The 19,291-nt window shown below is 38.5% G+C and overlaps 1 protein-coding gene across 7 annotated transcripts in view; it reads left to right on the forward strand.

Moving 5' to 3' along the window:
• LOC137496911 (zinc finger protein OZF-like) overlaps positions 1-19,291 on the forward strand; it is a 137,839-nt gene that overhangs the window by 91,129 nt on the left and 27,419 nt on the right. For all 7 annotated transcript variants that reach the window (XM_068226920.1, XM_068226924.1, XM_068226921.1 and 4 more), the window contains one exon: positions 16,705-16,787. In XM_068226920.1, the coding sequence (XP_068083021.1) occupies positions 16,705-16,787 (83 nt within the window). The remainder of the gene's footprint in view (positions 1-16,704; positions 16,788-19,291) is intronic.

A 19,291-nucleotide genomic window follows, 5' to 3' on the forward strand; every position in this document is an offset into this window, starting at 1 on the left:
AAACTAGTGTGAAAAAATTATAAAACATTACAACATGGCTAAGAGAAAAACACATAATCATGTTGAAACAGAGGATAAAAACAGAAAGTACAATACAGAGCTGGTAGTGAAATAATTAAAATCATTAGGGTATCATTGCTACCAGTCAATCAGAATGTTCAAACATAAAACAAGAGTGAAAATATATAAGTGTTCATCATGGCTAAATTAGAAAAAACACATAATCGTGTTGCCAGAGGTAAAAAACATTAGGTACAACACAGAGCTGGCAGTGTAATAATCAAACTCATAGCTACCAGTCAGTTAATAAGAATGTTCATCATGACAAAAAATGATGATTATATTCTTTTGAATGAAGAAATAATTAAATCACACTCTTGTACAGATACGTGAGACGGCCAAGAGAAATCACATATTGTGGCAGACACGGAGTAGTAACACTTCAAACCGGAATTGATCACGCCTGAATCCGCTTCATTTTTACCGGGAGTCCAAGATCGAAACGGTAAAAAATAAGATGCCAAGTGCGTGAACTGAAATCTGAAAAATGGAAAAAGGAAAAAGATGTACTCGGGCCTTAAAAATAGGGTGTTCAAAATGTGAGTCAAAGATCGCTTACCTCTTATGTTGGATGAGCGTTGACCGGAGACATTAGCCGTTCCAGGGGGTCTGTTAAACGTATGCCCGCTGCTGTGTGTGTTGTATCTGTGAGCTTGCTTAGGCAGAGAGTATGTTGGGACGGGACGGGTAGGCGCAACAATGAGAGTGCTGGAAGCTGGCGGCGGAGTTGTATTATGGGGAGGGGGCAAGGTGGAATCTGTTATGATGACTGGAGGGGTATTTAAAGGTTTTTAATTGAAGATTTTTGTGAAATTGTAATGATTTATATTCAAAAATTTTTTTGCTAGTTGCTTTACGTCGCACCGACACAAATAGGTCTTATGGCGACAATGGGACAGGGAAGGACTAGGAGTGGGAAGGAAGTGGCCATGGCCTTAATTAATGTACAGCCCCAGCATTTGCCTGCTGTGATAATGGGACACCACGGAAAACCATTTTCAGGGCTGCCGACAGTGGGGTTCGAACCTACTGTCTCCTGAATACTGGATACTGGCTGCACTTAAGTGACTGCAGCTATCGAGCTCGGTAAATATTAAAATTAGTGAGTAACTTGGGGACTTGTTCAATTAATGGGCTGTTGTTCTCTGGGATATCATAAAGTTTATTCATGAAATAAAGTCAGATTTCAACATCACCTCAGCACAGCAGTTATAATGAGTACTTCTGCTTGGGGGCGGAATTGGCCCTGATACATTGCGGGTCACAATGTCTGCTTATGGTGCCATCATCTTCTGAGCCGGTCGTGAATATCTGGAAGGTCTCGAATATCTCGGAGGTCTGGATGGTCTAGGAGCAACCGTAGTGTTGGTTGTACCGTGGCACTGGGCATGAAATAGATCGTAAGTAACTGGTCTGCACAAATGAAATAATAGTTAGTAGTGGTCTGCAGTCTGTCGACTTCACAGTGGGATTCACTAATGAACACAGTTATTGCTGAGGGCTTGAATTGAACTCAAAATTACATCTGTGACGTATCAGCCACAGAAAATAAATAAGTCACTTTATCAAAGTTAAATATGAGAACTCGGCTGAATAGTGACGTAGAAAATAAAATATTCCACTTCCAAATTTTACACAGTTCATGTTCGAATTAATTCTAGAAATAAATGAAACCAAAGAATTTGTTCTGGGATGAATTTAGTCCCGTTCACAATTAAATAAAGAAAACACTGTCCTTTTAGGAACCGTCCTGGGTTCAACACAAGAAATGTTACCTGTACCAGTTTATTTAACCACAGTTCTAAGACTATGTTCTATCGTGAGTATGGTCACTGGAAAATAAATCTTAAGTTCAATAGCACTGTTAAATTCAACTACTTGTGTCAGTAGCTTGTAACATAAACGCATAGTTTGTCGAAATGTTCTAACACCTTGGTAGAGTAACACTGTCACAAAATTCAATCACCTGTACAGTTTGAAATACTGAATTATGTCTCGCGATTAGCACAGGTTTATCACTTGTCAGGATTAAATACAAAATTATGTACAGTTTTGAAGTGTCACGAACGACAAGGTTTTCTCACTTTTAGCATTCAATGTTAAATCACTTTGCGAAGTTTAAACACTGTCATTCAAATTCGATCATCTCCTGTAATTTAAACATCAAATTACATTGAAGTACTGGGTAGCGTAGTATCGTACTAGTTCGAATCACACTGTTCCTGTAAATGGTTAAACACCTTAACTGTTCACGTCTCAACACGTACACAACTTCCATTACCACATGCAAGCGATGCTGTAATACTTCTAAGTCTTGTAGATGTGTTGTAGAATCAGAGTTCAATAGTACACGAACTTAAACTTCCATCGGAGATTCGAACTGGCGACTAACATCACGGCAACAGCATGACCAACAGCCGACCGACCGGCCTCGACTGTGGCACAAGGTAGACTGGCTTGACAAGCGAAATGCCTGCCTATTTATTCACTATCCCCTGGGAATTGTAATTGCTAATATCTTATGCAAATTTTAATGGATCTACATGAAACTTGGGGATTATGACTATAAAAAATTAGGGTACACAGTGATGTGGTTTATTTCTTCATATCATTAATCCATCTGGAAGAAATTAACGATGGAAAAGAATGGAACATTCTGTCTGACGTTATACAACCTTGGCCATGTTACAATAGTAATTTAATATAACAGATTCCACCTTTTCAATACACAATTGTTGCACTATAGGTTATATTACAACATATTAGTTAAAATGGTACCGGTTTCGACACGTATACAGTGTCATCATCAGCCATAGGTAAAACTAAGCAAGTATATAGGTTTGCATATAGCAACAAAATATACAGGTTAAATAAAATTCGTAAAATTGTCACGTTTTAAAATAGTTCATATAAAATGTCCACAGATATCTACACGTTGACGGCGTATTAGTCTCATACATTATCTGGAATGTTTACTGTGGAATTTATACTTTGATATGATAAAAACCCTTGCGAACACATTAAAATCTTGTTCATGATACTGTATTGGGAAATAGTCCGGTCACTGCTGATTGTATAGTCTTCGTATTTTGAAGTTTTGCTGTTGGTATTAAAGTGTACATGTGGGTCCTATTATATTGTGTAGGACTATAGTTCCTCGGTTCAATTGGGACGTAAAAACCTTGTTGCAGCGTGCCGGAAAGCTTATAGTGTGGAGAGGATACAGTATCATGAATAAGATTTTAACGTGTTTGCAAGGGTTTTTATCATATCGAAGTATAAATTCCACAGTAAACACTCCAGATAATGTATAAGACTAATACGCCGTCAACGTGTAGATATCTGTGTGCATTTTATATGATCTATTTTAAATGTGACAATTTTACGAATTTTATTTAACCTGTATATTTTGTTGCTATATGCAAACCTATTTACTTGCTTAGTTTTACCTATGGCTGATGATGACAATGTATATGTGTCGAAACCGGTACCATTTTAACTAATATGTTGTAATATAACCTATAGTGCAACAATTGTGTATTGAAAAGGTGGAATCTGTTATATTAAATTACTGTTGTGATTCTCGGTTCAATACGGAACGGCCATGAAATTCATAACTTTAGACTTGGCCATGTTACTCAGTCGTCTCACTTCCTCACTGCTCACAGCTGACATGTTCGCAGGGGAAGCGTGTTCGGCGGGTAGCATAACTCCGCATACATCGGGGACTTTGCTTGAGAACCGTGTTACGGGTATAATATATATATATATATATATATATATATCTTATATATATATTTATAAATTCAAACCTGATAAATGAGATTATTGGTAAAATGAAATCAAAAACTACTACAAATTTAATTCCAGGTAAGCCAAAAAGAATAAACACTGCCACCTTCACCTTCACTAACCCCGCCATACACAGCATTACCAACCCATTTAAGAAGCATAACATCAGAATTGCCTACCGAACCTGCAACACTAATCAGAATATATTATTTAATTCCAACTTGGTAAATACTTCTCAGGACAAATTTTTTAACTCTGGTATTTACAGACTCAAATGCCCCCAGTGAGAATTTTCTTATATCGGACAAACTGGCCGCAGTTTTAGAACTAGATACTTGGAACATTATAATGCCTTGAAGCATAAAAAATACTCTGCCATGAGCAACCACATGAGGGATTCCAGCCACAATTATTGTACAATTGATCAGTACCTCCACGTTATAAAATTTGTAAATAAAAGCAGCTTAATGACTGGATTGGAAAATACATACATTTTCTTGGATCGACATTTTAATAATAATAATAATAATAATAATAATAATAATAATAATAATAATTTGAATGATGTCCCAGAGAACAACAGCCCTTTAATTGAACAAGTCCCCAAGTTACTCACTAATTTTAATATAAATTATTACAATTTCACAAAAATCTTCAATTATAAACCTTTAAATGCCCCTCCGGTCATCATAACAGATTCCACCTTGCCCCCTCCCCATAATACAACTCCGCCGCCAGCTTCTAGCACTCTCATTGTTGCGCCTATCCCTCCCGTCCCAACTTACTCTCTGCCTAAGCAAGCTCACAGATACAACACACGCAGCAGCGGGCATACGTTTAACAGACCCCTGGAACGGCTAATGTCTCCGGTCAACGCTCATCCAACATAAGAGGTAAGCGATCTTAGACTCCCATTTTGAACACCCTATTTTCAAGGCCCGAATAAATCTTTTTCCTTTTTCCATTTTTCAGATTTCAGTTCACGCACTTGGCATCTTATTTTTTTTCTGTTTCGATCTTGGACTCCCTGTAAAAATGAAGCGGCTTCAGGCGTGATCAATTCCTGTTTGAAGTGTTACTACTCCATGTCTGCCACAATATGTGATTTCTCTTGCCCGTCTCACGTATCTGTACAAGAGTGTGATTTAATTATTTCTTCATTCAAAAGAATATAATCATCATTTTTTTGTCATGATGAACATTCTTATTAACACTAGAACCGCCGGAACATATTGTATACCTAGAACCACCGATGCGGTCATTTTGACCGCTGTATTGGAATTATAATTTTTATTCTAAATATGTATAGTAACTCATTGTCATACTTTCAAATATGTGTTACTAAGTTTATAAAACATTAATTATGGGATCTAAAGCAGAAAAGAAACAAATTGTTTCATTGTATTGCAAATGTAATATTTTCGTAATTTATTACAAACACAGATATGTTTCTCTAAAACACACTTATCTTATAAACAAACATTGCTTTTACTTCAAATTCTTTTAGTCTAAACTGTAAAATAGTTATTACACATTAACAGAAAAGAAAATTACTGTAACATTTTATTTAGTGTAATTTATGACCTGAAACACGTTTGCCAAATCCACGTAACACACCATATTTTTGAAACACAGTCTTTCTTTTCCTTTAGTGTATTTGCACATGCTGATGCAATTCTGCGTCTTTAGCAGCAGGAACTACATACCACGACCTTAGTTATGTCCTTTGAGCCAGAACCACACACTCGCTGTTTGCACTTTCTGCACGTAAAGTTTGTCTTATTCCTGCATTTCTTCATTTGGCATTGCCTCCTCTGTACATTTCCTTCCACAGGCTCCCTAAATTCGGGTTCTCTTTCCACATACTTAGGTTTCGATACCATGTACACCATACGAAGCTTTTCTGCTAGCTTCAGGATGTAATTTCGGCGACTGATCTTCTTCCCGGTCACTTTTTTGAAAATGATCCAGGAATTGATTGCTGCCAAGTCAAGAATATTATGAAATACATCTTCGGGTAGTGGATTGAACAGTATATTTTCTTCCCATTTGATCCACCACGTCCACACCATATTTTGTATTGTTGTAGAAGTCTACTGTTTCGGGAATCCTTTTGGGATTAGCTTGAATTTCAACTTCTGAGTGCAAAGTACTGTATAGAAGGACGTTCTTGTTTCGTTTACCTTGATAAACAGTAAGTGTGTCATTGGAATGTTTCAGGAGAGTTGAGTCGTAAAGACTAGCTTTCATAGCCTTCACAGCTTTAGGTATTTCTCTCCTTGATCGTCTAATGGTTCCAACAATACTCGTACCATTACTTTTCAACTTCTTACCAAGTTTCACTGTTGTAAAAAAGTTGTCTGTAGTCACGTTTCACCCCTTCTTTTGAAATGGTTCCATCAACTTCATTACTACACTTTCGGGAAGAGTCTTGTCACGTCCTCTGAGATCGTCTTTTCCTAGGTATGGAAACCCATTGCACAGAAACTTTGAGTCAACGTCCACAGGAAGCCAAAACTTAATTCCAAATTTATCTGGTTTGTTCGGCATGTACTTTAAGAATGGACACCTTGTTTTGTTTGGGAAAAGCTGCTCATCAGCCGTCAGATTTTCACCTGGAATATAAGTCAATTGACAATTTTCGATGAATTTGTTCCATACTTTTGATACTAACGCAAATTTATCAGTCTTCAAACGTTCTGATCTTGTAGTTCTGACGTCGAAACACAAATTTTTTTGAATTTCTCGAAAACAATTCCTCCCCATTGTTTCACTGAAGAATGGTGGCCCCCACTTTTTAGACCAGAGTTCATCAAGTTCAGTGTTACTGGGTCCAAGAACACCACGAGCATACACTAAGGCAATGAATGCCTCCAGTTTTTCTAAACTTACACTCCACAATTCATCACCTAGAATACGTTTTGCTTCCGTTTCCGTACAGTGTTTGATGTGTTTCAATATAGACTCATCAATAACAAGACGCCATGCACTCGCTACACTGTCGTCAGAAACATACCGCTTTGAATATGGAGTAGGTCCTGGATTTTCTTTCAAGATGTTGTGACAAGCCATCCTGCCAGGTGTAGTCTTCCCAAACTCTCCTACAGTCCACTCCGTGATGCCGTCTGTACCTAGTAACGTATTACTTGTTCCTGGGAGGCTTGTGTTGATTCGTCCCCTCTTATTTCCAGCTTTTCGTACTACAATTTCTGCTGCTGTAATAGAACAATTGATAACTTTCAGTTCTCGGCCTATACCAGGCATAATTGCAGTCTAAATGTTGAATTTCAGTACCAAAGTTGAAATGTTGACATCAAGATAACGTATATCATTATTGTAACTTACCTGGTTCAACAATTTGGTATTCAGCATCATCAGAATCACTGCTTTCAGAATGGACACTTGGTTGGTAGTAATCTTCGTCCGCAGCTTCTTCTCATAGGTCCTCTACATCTGGGTCACATTCAACTTCAGACATATCATCTGGAATGTCATGCAGTGGAGTGAGTAATTCTTCATCGGTAAGGGTCGGTGGTCTACGAGCCATGGTCTGTGACAAGCTGACGAAGCTGTGGCTTCAGACTGACGAGAGAGATTAGTGGACAGTTGTCCCAAGGTAGTGTTTGCCTCACGGAGAGAGGAGGGATGAGGGAGGCCTTGAAGGGGATTGTGAGAGCGGAAGAATGTTCGCTACTCTCAGAGGAGAGTGACCCATTAGCCCTCGTAGCCGCCTTTCAATAAATGAATAAAGAGGAAATTGAACAATGGCCGTGCATAGACTATCAGAGTTTTATTGTCGTGCTTACTTTATTGCAGGGAGAATAATTATAAACAAATTTTATCTCAACCTGAGGAATAAGCACATGTTCTAACGCATTTTATTATGATAATCAATACAGCGGTCAAAATGACCGCTCCGGCGGTTCTAGGTATACTCGTTACCTACGTCCTATCCAATGACTCAAAATTAATTAAATTTAATACGGATGATTCTGACCGGTAATCAGGAAAAGTCACTGAAGCTCTTTATAATAGGACAAAAAATGTGGTCAAAATAAGGCTTTGAAAATGTGTAGCGGTCATTTTGACCGCTCCGGCGGTTCTAGTGTTAACTGACTGGCAGCTATGAGTTTGATTATTACACTGCCAGCTCTGTGTTGTACCTAATGTTTTTAACCTCTGGCAACACGATTATGTGTTTTTTTCTAACTTAGCCGTGATGAACACTTATATATTTTCACTTTAGTATGTTTGAACATTCTGATTGTCTGACTGGTAGCAATGATACCCTAATGATTTTAATTATTTCACTACCAGCTCTGTATTGTACTTTCTGTTTTTATCCTCTGTTTCAACATGATTGTGTGTTTTTCTCTTAGCCATGTTGTAATATTTTGTTTTTTCACACTAGTTTTTAGCATATTTGATTTTCTAAATGTAAATGTTGTTTCTTAGGGTACCATATATTTTAATGACACAAGGTTAGGGGCCCTGACCTAACTTTAGGCTAAGATTTATTTTCGGCTGATGATGCTTACGACTGTTAAGCGAAACATGTCCCATCTCACAACGCCTGTTGTAATGTTTATTTCCTAAATATAAGGAAATTAAATATTGGAAAGGTGGTATTAACTATTATTCTTATTTCAAAGTTCATTATCGCATTGCACCGCCAACTTCCGGCCGACGTGTTGGCATTCTATGTGACGTCATCTTCACTGCTATCTCTCTTCAGTCGCATCAGCCATGCTTCATTCTCTTTGAGCCATGCACTGCAAGCAAGAGCATACGAGGTTCCGTCTTTTTGAAACTTTTGAAAATACTTTTGTTCCCGACTATAGAGTCTAAACAGTGTAGATCTATTCCCAGATGATCTCTGATATTTCCAGTTGGTGTATATGTAGCAGAAGCCAGTCCTTCCAAATAAAGCCGTACTGTAGAAGGCATGCCTAACCATCAGCTGATAACTAGCATATGTTACGAGTTGTACTTCCGAACGTAATACATAGTAACTGGTAACATTCTTTTGATAACTGCGGCTGTTGAAACACAGACCCTTATTTTTGAGTATATTTCATGCTTGTTCTATACATTTGTCACATCAGGATTTGCGTAAACATTTGTCCATGAGATAAGACAGACCACATTGTTTAGGTTAGGTATATTATCGCCCTGATAGTGCCAAACATTCAACGGAAAAAATAAAAATAAATAACAGGAAAATATACTGCATTTATGGATATCTACAAGTGTGGCGGTAATGAATTTTATTATCATAATGTTTAATTTGTACGTTCGTTGTCTCTTTTTTTATTAACACATACCGGTACCCTAGTACATTTTGTTTGGTGTCTCCAAAAGTCGTTTAAGGTACGTCTGGACATAAAATTATTATTTTTGTTAGGTATGTCGGCGAGTAAAACAATCGTTTTAATTGAATAGCTTTTGTCACGTTTTAAACTTACTTCTCTCCAAATATATACCTATAATGGCCCAAGTTACGAGATATTAAACGACCACTTTTTTAATGATCTCGCCTGCTCTATAAATAGCAATAGACGCAATATTTCTCAACTAAAGTAAACTCGTTTCCTCATCCTGAGGTGATACAGCCCCTTTTTTTTTTTTTTTTTGCTATTTGCTTTACGTCGCACTGACACAGATAGGTCTTATGGCGACGATAGGACGGGAAAGGGCTAGTAGTGGGAAGGAAGCGGCCATGGCCTTAATTAAGGTACAGCCCCAGCATTTGCCTGGTGTGAAAATGGGAAACCACGGAAAACCATTTTTTTTTTTTTATCAATCACTACTAATCTGCATTTAGGGCAGTCGCCCATGTGGCAGATTCCCTATCTGTTGTTTTCCTAGCCTTTTCTTAAATGATTGTAAACAAATTGGAAATTTACAGAATATCACCCTTGGTAAGTTATTCCAATCCCTAACTCCCCTTCCTAGAAACGAACATTTGCCCCAAATCGTCCTCTTGAATTCCAACTTTATCCTCATATTGTGATCATTCCTACTTTTAAAGACACCACTCAAACTTATTTGTCTCCTGATGTCATTCCATGCCCTCTCTCTCCACTGACAGCTCAGAACATACCACTTAGTCCAGCAGCTTGCCTCCTTTCTCCCAAGTCTTCCCAGTCAAAAATTTACAACGCTACTCTTTTGTCGGCAATCACCCAGAACAAATCGAGCTGCTTTTCTTTGGAATTTTTTGCAGTTCTTGAATCAAGTTATCCTGGTGAGGGTCCCATACACTGGAACAATACTCTAGTTAGGGTCTTAGCAGATACTTATATACCCTTTCCTTTACATCCTTACTACAACCCCTAAATACCTTCATAACCACGTGCAGAGATCTGTACCCTTTACTAGCAATCATATTTATGTGATTATCCCAATCAAGATGTTTCCTTATATTAAGACGTAGGTACTTACAATGATCCCCAAAAGGAACTTTCACCCCATCAACACAATAATTAAAGCTGAGAGGAGTTTTCCTATTTGTGGAACTTACAACCTGAATTTTAACCCCGTTTATCATCATACCATTGCCTACACTCCATCTCACAACATTATCAAAGTCATTTTGCAGTTGCTCACAATCTTGTATCTTATTTATTACTCTGTACCGAATAACATCATCTGCGAAAAGTCTTATCTCTGATTCCACTTCTTTATTCGTATCATTATTCGTAACATAAAGGTCCAATAACACTGCTTTTCATGCAACACATATCAAGCTCTCTGGCCCATATTTATCTGCATCATATCTCACACACTTTCCATTGTGCACTGCGACTATTATAGAAACACTTCCTTCATTTGTTATAATTCCTACATGCAGATATATAGGTACTTGAGGTATTGTACTATATTTTAACCCACTGCCTTAAATATAACCCCATAAATCATATCAATCTAAGCTGCTTTTCTAGCTTTCATTGTTAATATAATTTTGTAAATATAACTGTAGATATTCCAGTTTTCTCACCAATATTAGTCACCTCTTCAACCTGGATATAATACTTGTAGCCAACAGCTGACTACTGAATTCTGTAAATCCCCGCAAACAGATTTGGCTTCTCCATTAATAAATTCCGGGATATCCTTCTTGACACCTTTCTCTGTCTTAAGGTAAATATACATATCCTTGTATTTTTCCATAAATTTTGCATGACTGCTAATTTTCTTCCCCCTCAGTGGATATTCCTTACCACCATTAAAGGTAAGTACTGTCTTTACACATCTGACCAATTATTTTAAACCCATTGCAGAGATGGCTTACTTTTTATTAACCACTCTTCACTGACCATAATTGCCTTTTAAAATCTCTCTTTTCTCCAACCTACAATACTACATAATTAATATTCTTACTTTTACAACCTTCCTTTCTATTCTTAACTACATATAAAACTGCTCCATTATTACTTCTACCACCTACACCTTCAGTTTCTCTATACAGCTCAAGTGATTTTATCAGTCCTGATTATTCTTTCCCTGAGCTGTTTCTATCACTTTCGGATTCACCTGTCCTTTCTAGATTAACATATTTACCATTTCCTCATGTTTCCTGTCTTTCACATTTCCTTCCCAGTCAACATTTGGTAAACTGAGACCATCCACTACAATTATATACCTATCTAGACATGATATGGGCTTTTGGGCTCATACTGTACCAAGAAATCAAGGTGAAGCTCTTTATATTTCACAGATAACTTCTCTAATAGTAGAATATTTTTAAATTCAAACCCTCATTCTTGTAGAGGGGAGCAGGGGCTGATGATGCGTAATACACAGCCAAATGTCAAACCCAACCTTCTTGCGGTGCTCCCTGTTATCACAGACTGGGTAAATGGCGACCGAGCACCGGCGGTATAACCGAAGTATACACTGTTAAGAAGAGGAGAGGAAATGCTCTTTCTTCAGTATATACACCAACATCCGTGTAAGGGTCAGTGCCTTGGCGTTACGGTGGCAGCCCCACCAAGGCACTCAAGAGTTTATGAGCCAATAACGCATAAGCTCTTAAATAAACCTATTAAAGAAGCAGAGATGAAAAATAGCCGGAGGGACAAAAATCTGACGACCTTTAGCGTAAAACAGGTAACACGATTTGGATGTTGGAATGTTCATACAATGAGAAAACCTGGGAAGCTGAAACAGATTATCAGAGAAATGAAGAACAAAAGTGGGGTCGACCACGGCAGACCTGGAAGAGATCTGTATTGGAGGAGGCAACTGAGGCAGGAAAAACCTGGGGAGAACTACGTCGGATGGCCCGCAGAAGAGTCCACTGGCGAAAATCTATCCAAACCTTATGCTCCTGAAGGAGCCACAGGAAATAAGTAAGTCAAGTCATTCTTGTAGAAGACTTCCTCGCAAACAGTCAAGATTTTTGTTCTGAAGATGTAGAGCAAAGTTTTCTGTCTACAATTTCAGGCTGTGCAAGCACCAAAGTTAACATGTTCCTTTCTGTTTAATTTTGTACATAACTGACGAACTCATGAAATACTTCTACTTCAGCATCAGTGCTACTGCTCACAGGTCTGTGAAACCCAAAAATATCAAGTGGCCAATTATCTTCAGAGGTTCAGGGCTACCGACAGTGGGGTTCGAACCTACTATCTCCCGAATACTGGATATTGGCACAGCCCTTTTTAGACACACGCCCAATGGAGGGAAGTTGCAGGTACCGCTTCTACCGCATATCGGCCTTCCTGCCATTCGTAAATCTCTGGTAGTACGGTACCGGGAATCGAAGTCAGACCCGCGAAAACAGCAACTAATTGTGCTAGCCATTACGCTGGCGGCCATTATTAACTACAAAACACAGACACATAGCATGACTGATGCATGCTTGCAATTTGCGGGTTGGACACGAAGCTGGGCCTATTCATCTATTTGTGCCACGTCATCAGAGCTGCAGTAGACCTACGATACAGAGGCGGACATTTCCTAACTGCGAAACACAGATGTACCGCATGGATTCGACGTGTTTGTTCATTGCGTAGGTTGTACGGACGAAACTATTCACAAATTTGTGCGATGTCATCAGAGCTGCAATAAGACTTGTACCCGCTTCGAAGCGGAATTGTCATCGTTCTCTGACGAATTACGTTGGGGGTTCTTATAGGCGAGATTTATTTTTTTCATTTTCTTCATTTCGAAAAGCCAGGGGGTGTCCAATACGCGAGGAGGTCTAATACACAAGTAAATACGGTAATCTCATTTAAATTTTAAGCCAGACTCCACATTAAATTATACCATCACGTCTTGCCATACCAGAGTTTACCAACCATACTTCACTACCTCCCTTTTCATCACTCTTTCAATCACTCTTTTTATTATTTAATCATTCTTGGCCACTACCACTCCAATCTCTTTTAAATTTCAGGCCATTCTCACATTAAATAACTAAGCCACTTTTGGCAGAATCACACTTAGCCATCACCACCACTCTGTTCATCAATCTCATACCACCAACTCATTAAAATACTCAATCTCATTTAAACTGTAAACCAGACTCCACTACCGACCATACTCTACTCACCTTCCCACTTAACCCCTCAGCGCCGACCTCTATACGTGGTATAGACCCTCTTTTCTTCCGTAGCCGCCGACCTCTATACGTGGTATAGACCCATACATGGTTTCACATTTATGGCTTTAGCTCGAAGAGTTTTGGAGTTACTGATATGCAAATTGTTTTGTTTCCAAGAAGACATTTTCGGGTTTATCAGTGTTGTAAATAAGAATTGAAAAATCGTTATAATGTAGTTGTTTTTGCAAGGATAATTATTTGTCAATTAAGTCTGAGCACTAATCTCTGCTTGTTTTAAAAGTCTGTTTGCTTCATTCTTTCCCACAGAATGAAATAAAGAAAAGATGATCTGAGAAGTTTGTCTTTTCGTGTGATGTTCTTTGCTCTATTTGTACATTGGGAGTGCGGTTTATTTATTATATTTGTCTTTATTTCTCAGCTTGTAATATTTTCGTAACTCTCCACGAGCGCTCTGTGTAGGCATCAGTTAGTGCTGCTTTCTGTCATACGATACGAGAACCAGTTGTTCATAGTATATATCTCGTTTGAAAGACGTTGTCTCGATCTTTTATCTGAAATATGTATCGAGTTGGTTTGTTTCGTCATAAATGTTATTCCCCTCATTCAGTTTCATCCTGTTGCTTTCGGTCTCGCAGCAGCTTCACCAGTCCGTGTGATGCGCCGCGCTCAGCCGAGGTATGACTGACAGTAACGTGCTTGAAATATTGTATAATTCAGATGAAAGTTTAGTCGGAAGTAGTAGTGACAGTATGAGCAGCACTGATATTGAAATAGATGATGTAGCAGCGGTAAATGATGAGAGTGACGATGAGGAGGAAACAGTACTTGGAAATTTCGTGTAAGAGACTATAGATAATTATACAGGTCAAAGAGAAGTTTTCAACGGTGAATTCTGATTGCTAAATTCTCTAATAATACTCACAGAGGTCACAGAGACAAATATTGAGCAATTACCTTATCGGGTTCAGCTGGTGAAAGGTTTGTTTACAAAATACGCTCGGGAGGGAGAGGAACGAAATATTCAAGGCCGGCACGCATCAGATAATACAGTTCCAAGGTTGCAGGAAAGACATTTTATCATGAAATTAGCACCCAAGAGTTGGAAATCCAAACCTCAGAGACACTGTATCCTGTGTTCAAAACACGGCGAAAAGACGACGTCAGTGTACTGCTGCCAGGAGTATGACTTGAGTCCCTGTCTCAAAGAGTGCTTCGAACTCTATCACACGGAACTAAATTACTAAGGAAATGTGGAACAATTATGTAATTATCTGTATATACATAGTTCTGTCATAAGGAATTCCAAATTTCGTGAAAATCGGGCTACTCTTATACTTGTAGTAACCCTTTAAGTGAATCGATGCATTTCAGTCGCGCGTAGTTGAAATCTCATCCGGCCGCGGAGTAGGAAGCTATTTAAATGGCTGCGACGCTGAGGGGTTAAATATACTCAACTATCAAACTCCTCATTAAATTCACTATTAATTTCAAATACAATTAACGTACACACTTTACCATCTACCGAATTTAACTTCTTAACATCTTCCACTCTGAATATTAACAAACCAACCCACCTTTCATCATGACCACTCCCTTATTAGCTTAATCACACTCCACATATAACGGCATCCCTCTTCATCTGAACTCGCCATTCAAATATACTTAACTTTAATCACACTGAGCCTTCCAATCTGTAATTATACGTTAACACAATTGCCTAGCTTACTTACTAATACCTTGGCTTTTTACTTCTTGTTATTATGCCTTCATCACTTTTAGCTTTCTTACCCCACAGTTCCTTTAAACTCAAGCTTCTCCCTTTAATTATAGTTCCTCCTACTTCCGCTTCTTCCTTCAAACCATTATTTTCATTATGCATATGTTCACTCACCATTTCTTGTGTATTTCCCTCCTCCGGCTCTTTCAGTATCCACTTTTCTTTTCCCGCACTGGCCTCCAGCCTCATTTCTTTTCCCGTTTCCTTGATTCCTCCTAAAACTGCTTCTGTGATCTCACTGTTACTCGGTGTTCTATTTTTGTTATGCACATCCTCTCCGGTTGTACTTATTTCTTCCTGCTTCAGACTCTCTTCCAATGCTTGAAGTTTTGTCACTGTCCAACTTTGAGTCTATTTCCCATTGGTCACCACCAGTTTCTGGCCCCTAATATGCGCCCTCAACCCTTGCATTCTTGCTCTCACTGGATGTTTCTTTAAAATCTTGGAATTCTTAATCCCCTCTCTTCCCATATCCCTCTTAATCGAAATCTTTTCACTCTGCAGTTTGCCAGCGTTTCTTGTCACTATGTCCGCCAAAAATGTGGATAGCAGGGTCACTTTTATTGGTCTGCGCTACTCTCTCAGCATCATCTACATTGAACTCAATGAAATTAATTTTCATTTTATTTTGAATGACATCTACCACTTTATAATTAATATCCACTTTAGCTTCTGCCTTTTATTCCTACACACCGTAAATAAATATGGATTTCCTCCTACGTTCTTGGCTGTTGGCTTCTATTTCTTTCTTCAGATTCAACACCTCCTCTTCCATATTTTTTAATTTTCTCCCTTAGTGATACAATTTCTCCCTCACTGTTTTCCATTTTTGCCTTACATTCTTTCGTGTTTTCCTGAATCCACTGCCTTGTCTTTTCATGCTCCTTAACTTGCTCCTTATCATCTTCGTTAACAGTTCAAATGGGCAGAGCTCCTCCATTACCTCCTTTATGACCTTCCTTATGACTTCTATGTCCTCCCAGCTCATGTTGCCATTGCTCTGCAGGCCTGGATTACTTCCATTCCCCCAATAACCAGCAGCGCAGTGACTACCGCTGCCACCAACAGTGTCTCACCCTTCAGTCCAATTTCCACTTTACCTTCCTTCCTTTTGTTTGTTCCCTTCTTCATTCTTCCCTGCAATCTTCCTATAGCAACCTGATATTGCTCTGTACCGATCATCTTCCTCGACACACTCCATTTGTCCCGTCCACTCCCCCCTTTTACTCCACTTTACTCAGCCACACACTCAACACGGCACGTCTGTTCCTGTTGCTTGCTTAGGCTATACTGAATATGTCTCTTAATGTTGCTGTCTCTCTTTGTAATTATTAATTGCTGCTTCCTTTCCATTACTTATATTTTGACATTGGAACATAGTGTACATTAATTATAGTTATATCATGCAATTAAGAATTCATTTTGCCAGCTCTTTCTTGTTTGTTTACATATTTTCATTTTGTTGCTTAGTCTAGATTTCCTAATTTACTTCCCTTATTTATAGAATGCTACAGACATTAAGGAGGAAATAACTATAGAAGAACATACAACGGATCAACTGGAGCCACATATCAAAGAAGAAGACAGGTAAGTACGGTCTAGTTATACATCCCTCACACTAGCTCCCTCTGTGGACCTGTAGTAAAGTGTCAGCCTCTTTATCCCAACATCTTGGATTTAAACCCAGCAGAAATTGTAGGATTTTCAGAAATTGGATAAAAAGTCCAATAGATACTTCTTGTCTTACGATTTTGTTGTTGTTTGAGTCATCAGTCCATAGACTAGTTTGATGCAGCTCTCCATGCCACCCTATCCTGTGCTATCCTTTTCATTTCTACGCAACTATTGCATCCTACATCTGCTCTAATCTGCTTGTCATATTCATACCTTGGTTTACCCCTACCATTCTTACCACCTACACTTCCTTCAAAAACCAACTGAACAAGTCCTGGGTGTCTTAAGATGTGTCCTATCATTCTATCTCTTCTTCTTGTCAAATTTAGCCAAATCGATCTCCTCTCACCAATTCGATTCAGTATCTCTTCATTCGTGATTCGATCTATCCATTTCACCTTCAGCATTCTTCTGTAACACCACATTTCAAAAGCTTCTATTCTCTTCCTTTCTGAGCTAGTTATCGTCCATGTTTCACTTCCATACAATGCCACACTCCACACGAAAGTCTTCAAAAACATCTTTCTAATTCCGATATCAATGTTTGAAGTCAGCAAATTTCTTTTCTTAAGAAAGCTCTTCCGTGCTTGTAATAATCTGCATTTTATGTCCTTTCTTGTGCCATCGTTAGTTATTTTACTACCCAAGTAACAATATTCATCTACTTCCTTTAAGACTTCACTTCCTAATTTAATATATCCCGCATCACCTGTCTTCGTTCGACTGCACTCCATTACTTTTGTTTTGGACTTATTTATTTTCATCTTGTACTCCTTACCCAAGACTTCGTCCATACCATTCAGCAACATCTTGAGATCTTCTGCAGTCTAAGATAAAATAACAATATCATCGGCAAATCTCAAGGTTTTGATTTCCACTCCTTCGACTGTGATTACTTCTCCAAATTTCTCTTTGATTTCCTTTACTGCCTGTTCTATGTAAACATTAAAAAGGAGAGGGGACAAACTGCAGCCTTGCCTCACTCCTTTCTGGATTGCTGCTTCTTTTTCAAAGCCCTTGATTCTTATAACTGCAGACTGATTTTTATACAGATTGTAGATAATTCTTCGTTCTCGGTATCTGATCCCTATTATCGTCTTCAGAATCATAAATAGCTTGGTCCAATCAACATTATCGAATGCCTTTTCTAGATCTACGAATGCCATGTACGTGAGCGTGTCCTTCTTGATTCGATCCTCTAAGATCAGACGTAAAGTCAGGATTGCTTCACTTGTTCCTACATTTCTTCTGAAGCCAAATTGATCTTCTCCTAACTCAGCTCCAACTTGTTTTTCCATTCTTCTGTAAATAATACGTGTTAAAATTTTGCGGCCATGAGATACTAAACTAATGGTGCAGTAGTTTTCACACCTGTCAGCACCGGCTTTCTTGGGAATAGGTATAACAACATTTTTCCGAAAATCGGATGGGACTTCTCCTGTCTCATACATTTTGCACACTAAATGAAATAACCTTGCCATGCCGGTTTCTCCTAAGGCAGTCAGTAATTCAGATGGAATGTCATCAATTCCAGGTGCCTTGTTCCTATTGAGGTCACTCACAGCTCTGTCAAACTCTGACCTCAAAATTGGGTCTCCCATTTCATCAGCATCAACAGTCTCTTCATGTGGTGTAGTATGTAAGGAATATCCGGTGACACATTTTATGTTTGTCAATAAAATTCATTAAGACTCAGCGATAGGTGCCCAAGAGAGATTTATCTGACATCTATTGTCAACCACACATTTATGTGCAGTTGACTTTGGTCGTTTATGAATTAACGAGTAATGCCATCAATTTCCTTATTTCATTTCATGTTAGGTCATATAGGGCTTGAATTTTAAAGTTATATTTTAATGTTTTCTGTCCCAACTGGAACGCAGAATGTGTTTTTTTAAAAATATGTGCATCAATCATGTGTGAGATTTAAGGAATTTTTCCAAAAATCCTTCATCTGATTGAATCCAAATTCTACACGACGAATATAAGGAACATCTGTTATCTATATATAATATATAAAGCAGAATGTCTGTCTGTCCTCGTCTGATCCTTATACAAATCCATACTGTTCCACCAATCTGAACCAAATTTTATATACATAGCTTTTTAGGATCCTGACGATGACCCTATATACAAGAAATTTTCACAGCCCTCTCCATTCTCGAGATTTGGGCCCTTTGGCACATAACTCTTATAAAGCCAGGCGATCGAGCTGTAGGCCATGTGAGCTGCTGCTAAAAATGCCGGGGGCCGATCTGTCGGCCATGTGTTTCATTCGCATGTATATTCAATCCCTGCTGCACAATGGCAACAGAAGTAATAGTGCCAGAAAGAATGCAGCTTTCTCTCTCTGGAAATATTGATAACATGCAATATCAGTGAAGTTTTATAAAATCCCTCTATCAACGCATTGCAAG

Source organism: Anabrus simplex, chromosome 3 (genome assembly GCF_040414725.1).
Source record: "Anabrus simplex isolate iqAnaSimp1 chromosome 3, ASM4041472v1, whole genome shotgun sequence".
NCBI classification, from domain to species: domain Eukaryota; kingdom Metazoa; phylum Arthropoda; class Insecta; order Orthoptera; family Tettigoniidae; genus Anabrus; species Anabrus simplex.